Below are 4,974 nucleotides of genomic sequence, written 5' to 3'. Positions count from 1 at the left end.
ATATATATATATATATACATTTTTTTCCGGGGTGGGGACACAATTTAATCCATAGCAATAGGCTATATAGGAGATCACTGAGGAGGAAAGTCGGCGCCCAGGCAAACTCCCTTAGGCTGACAGCATTAATAATGGGATTCAATTTACACAAATTCAATTCATGCCCAACTTTTTCGGAACATACCAATTATATAAGGAAGAACTTAGCACATTATCTTGCACCTAGTAAGTAATCAATACTTATTTATTGTCTTGCTGATCAGTAAGACAAACCGTATATGTATTGAAACATCTTAATTCCAACACAACAAAGATCAGGTTGCCTGTTGTATGTTGTTGTTAGGTGCTATCGAGTCAGTTCCAAGTCATAGTGTCGGGCACAATAGAACAAAACACTGCCCAGTCCTGCTCCATACTCACAATTCTTGTTAAGCTTGAGACCATTGCTGCTGCCACTGTTGGGGGTCCTCTTCTTTTGTAAATACCCTCCACTTTACCAAGCACGATGCCTTTCTCCAGGGCCTAGTCCCTCCTGACAATATGCCTAAGTATGAGAGGCGAAGTCTTACCATCCTGGCTTCTAAGGAGCGCTCTGACTGTACCTCTTCCAACACAGGTCTGTTTGTTCTTCTGACAGTCCATAGTACTTTCAATATTCTCCTCCAACCCCATAACTCAACTGCATCAATTCTTCTATGGTCTTCTCTATTCATTGAACAACATTTACATGAATGTGAGGCTAATGAAAATACCAGGTTTGCCTAGGAATGGAGAAATAACCAGTCCCTTGTTCTTCTTCCAGCCCCCACCCCCCCAATCTGCTTTCACCAATGCTGTGAAGAGGCCAAGCTGAGGTCCAATCCCACGAAGGTCCGGTTTTCTGAGCAGTTGGCAGTTGGAGAAACAGATGCAGTAAGTGCAGCCTCAGCTACCTCTCCTGGGCCCTTGACCAGAATTGCCTTGGATGTCAAGGTCTCATTCAGGGCAGTTGCTTGTCCACTATTCCTCCTAGTGGACAGCTTTAGCAAGGAGTTGAAGTGGGAGGACCCCAATGCCATGTAGACTTGTAATGAGTGAGGAGCATGTGATATCCAGAGAAGCCCTGGGTGTGGTGGGGAAAGGGAGTATGTACTGAGTTACTCAGGATCCTCATGATGTTTCCAGAAATTTCATTGCTCTCACACTCGTAACAAATGCTTCATAAACATCTTTGGGTTACTTAATAGAAGTAGGAAGGAAGGAGTGGTTTTCTGACGATCCCTTGGAGGGGCAGCTGGTGAAATTGAGCTCTCTTCACATTTAAGTGATCTTACCACTCCACATCTTGACTGGAAAAGACTGTGGAGGAAGCTTCCATAGGGAAAATGATACAGACTCTCATTAAGTCACAAAGTCTTAAGTAGATACCTGTCGGGCTCTCAGTCCTACATAGAATGCAAAATAGATATTGGTTCCCTGACACTGGATAGCTCTCAGTGATGTAGGGATAAGTGGTTCAGATTGAGGTAATATAGAATCTATGGCTGGGTGGCATTGTTTCAAGGAGAGGCTAATGTTCAACAGCCCAATATGGGGAGGCGGGGTCATGGGCTGCCCAAGAGAAGTCCTGGTTGCTCAGTGGATAAGTGCTCAGCTGCTAATTGAAATGTCAGTGGTTTGAACCCACCAGTTGCTATACAGGAGAAAGATACAGCAGTATGCTTCTGTAAAGATTTATAGCCCTCCTGGTGTGATTAATGTGGGTTAATGCACCAGACTGCAAAGCCGTTTGAATCGCAAGGTTGGCGGTTCAAGCTCACCAGCAACATTTCAGAAACCCTCTACAGGGTCACTATGGGTCGGAACCAACTGGATGGCACTTAACAACAACAAGCTTTATGAGGGCAATTCTGTTCTGTCCTACGGGGCCGCCAAGGATAGTGGGCTTGGTTTAGGCTTGTTTGGGGCAACCCACAGTGTTTTTCATTGCTTTGTAGGCTTTGCATGCTGTAAGTTGTCTGCTCCAGATGTGCAAATGAGAAGAGGTGGGTGGAGAGCAGAAAGATATGTGTTAAGCAAGAGTGGATTGGGACCCAGGGTCCCGGAGGAATCCTCAGAAGTTGGTGAGAATGCGGTGGGGATGGGGGTGGGGAGAGCTGGAGCTAATAAACACTGGTGTGCTTTTTCAGGCTGTGCTCTCAGGAGGCCCTTGTCATTTATGTACTGAGGCACAGCTGCAGTTGTTGAGAGAAGATCGCAAGTCCAAACTGAACAGGGAAATCAATGGGGTGCCAGGCACTTATAGAGTGTGTTGAGGCAGAACCACTCAGAAGAAGGGAGAAGATACAGATGTCTCCCAGCCCCATTTCCCTGACTCTCAGCCCCAAACTGTGCTCAAGGCCTTCCCCATTTCTGTCCAAGGAAGTCTAAGGAACTAGAGGACCCCACTAGGCAAGTTGCCATGTCAATCCTAGCACAGAGGTGGTGAACAGAAAGGAAAAGAAGTGTGGAGTACTTGCAGATCAGGATGAAGCAGTCCCAGAGGTCTAATCACTAAGAGGACATTAGTGTCCTAAACCCTTGAAAATCCAGAGGAAATGTGACTTGAATTTGGAAAGTATAGGCAAATGCATTCTGTTCCATCTCAACATTTCAGAATAATCAACCAAGGCCAAGACCCTCAGTGAAGAACTCCCTCGCTTCTGCTTCCCTCCTTTAACTCCCTCACCACCACCCCGCCCCCTTTCTCTCTCCTCACCTTCCCATTCCTCTTCTCTCCCTTCCCTACTTTCTCTTTCCCCCATTATGAATCCCGTCTTCATTCTTTTCAGCTAGGCCACAGGCAGAATCAAGCCCCGATTCTAGACCCATCGGAACATAAATGCCCCAGAGTAGCTAAGACCCACCTAGACTTATTTCTCTCTCACCCGGACAGACCACCAGACAAGGTTTGAGATCTGGCTGTGAGAGAAACAGTTATCAATCTTCCGACTCTAGCTGTGCTCAGGAAATTACCTGATGCCCCGACAGCAACCTCCCTTCCTCCCTGCCACCAATGCAGTCCATATTAACCTCACCATTGGTCGGGGCCTGGAAGAGTCCGGGCCCAGGTGACTCCCGGCTATCCTATCATCCTTTTCCCTTCGTGTTCTAAGGCTTTATTAAGCAGCCACAGCAGAAATAAATCCTGTGGGCGTTCCTTGCCAACTCTATTTTTAAGCAAAATCAATTAAGTAATTATCTGAGTCCAACCCAGTGTGCTAAATAAAACCTGCCACCGCTGAGCATCGTCAGTCTGAGGATCCAGGGCCTCTGGGCTTGGCAGGATTCTTGGGATCAGACAGAGAGAGCCAGGGAGCCACACTTTTTCAATGTTCTATAGCGTCACTTCCAACCTTGGCTTCACCCCAGCTAAACCAGACTCCTGGCTTCCACCACTGCCAACCACACCACAACCCAAGATGAACCATGACGTTGGTGGTTCAAACTCACTAGCTGCTCCTTTGAAACCCTATACAGGGTCGGTATGAGTCGGAATCGACTTGATGGCACTTAACAACAAGCAACATAGAACTCATGATATTAGCCTAGGAAAATGGTGAAATCTTCTTCTGATTCTCATAATTAAGTAAACATATATTAAACACCACTAGAGTTCTTGGGGAGGAACCCTGGTGGTACAATGACTTAACCAAATGGCCAGCTAACCAAAAGGTCAGAGGTCCCCTTTTCTCCCCCCTTGAATTAGGAAACTGGTCAGAAGTTAAGGCCAGTTCCTTGACAACCAGCAGAAAGAGAGCAGGTCAGACTGCCTTGGTGCCATTCCCAGTTACTTAAACCCTAACCAATTGGAGTTTGAAGAATCAAAGTACCCACTGAGGTTAAAAACAACACACAAGAAGACATAACATTTACCATCTCAACAGTGGGATTTGTACCCAACTCTTTGCCTTATGAAAGGCTGTCATAGTTTTAATAAATAATGATTTATCCATTTTCATCCCTGAAGCCTTCCTGCAGTCCTATAAAATACACCTAATTCCCCTCCTCAGGGAGACAATTGTGGCAAAGATCTCCCTGTCTCCCTGCATTTTCAAATTTGCAATGAAGTGTCCATTTTCTCTTCAAAAAACAAAACAAAACAAAACCTGCATCTGGGTCTTCTTGGCCTCACACCTGCGGCAGGCAGAGAACTCAGGTTTTGTATGTCATGAGTCCAAACCCAGCAGATGCTCCACAGAAGAATGATGAATCTGTGTACTCATTTCCAATTTACGTTCTCAGAAACCCCATAGAGCAGTTCTACTCTGTCCTGTGGGGTTGCTGTGAGTTGGAATCGACTCAGTGGCAGTGGGTTTGGTTTGGGGATTTAGAATCCCTGGGTGGTAAAAATGATTAGATGCTTGACAGCTAACCCCAAAAGGTTAGCAGTTCAAACCCCCCAGAGACCCCTCAGAAGAAAGGCCTGGCAATCTGGTTCCAAATGGTCGCAGCCTTGAAAACCCTGTGGAGTACAGTTCCACTCTATACATGCCATGAGTCAGGATGAGCAGGTTTGGTTTAGCTCATACCACATATTCATTCTGCAGCTATTTATGGTGCCAGGAACTCTGTTCAGTGTTGGGATTGCAGTAATGAATAGGACATGGTCATTGTGCTCTGAGTTCAGCATTTGATGAAAAAGGCAAATATTTTCCAGAAATATGATAAAGAGTTCTGACAGGTGCATATAAATTGCAATAGGAACACATGGGAAAAGCAGGTCCAAGTATGTGAAGATAGCTGGACAAAGTTGCAGATAAGACATATATGAGAGCACAAACAAGATGGCGGATTGGGTGGACGTGTACTAAAGGAGCTCCGCCAACAACAACACACAATACCCGACCAGGCAGGCTCAGGGGCTGGTCCCAGAACTCTGAACCGCATATAAAGCAATATTTAGAAGGTTGGAAGGCTCACAGCTGGGGGAATTTGTGGCAGAAGCAAGAAATC

At 45.9% G+C, this 4,974-nt stretch overlaps 1 protein-coding gene across 1 annotated transcript in view; it reads left to right on the top strand.

Moving 5' to 3' along the window:
* FRMPD3 (FERM and PDZ domain containing 3) overlaps positions 1–4,974 on the top strand; it is a 139,575-nt gene that overhangs the window by 49,176 nt on the left and 85,425 nt on the right. Inside the window, exon 7 of the mRNA XM_006871066.1 lies at positions 803–912. Coding sequence (XP_006871128.1) covers positions 803–912 — 110 coding nt within the window. The remainder of the gene's footprint in view (positions 1–802; positions 913–4,974) is intronic.

This window comes from Chrysochloris asiatica, unplaced genomic scaffold, assembly GCF_000296735.1.
Source record: "Chrysochloris asiatica unplaced genomic scaffold, ChrAsi1.0 scaffold00159, whole genome shotgun sequence".
Taxonomy (NCBI): domain Eukaryota; kingdom Metazoa; phylum Chordata; class Mammalia; order Afrosoricida; family Chrysochloridae; genus Chrysochloris; species Chrysochloris asiatica.
Note: the sequence above shows the minus strand (reverse complement) of the source record. Positions and strands in the feature narration are given on the sequence as shown.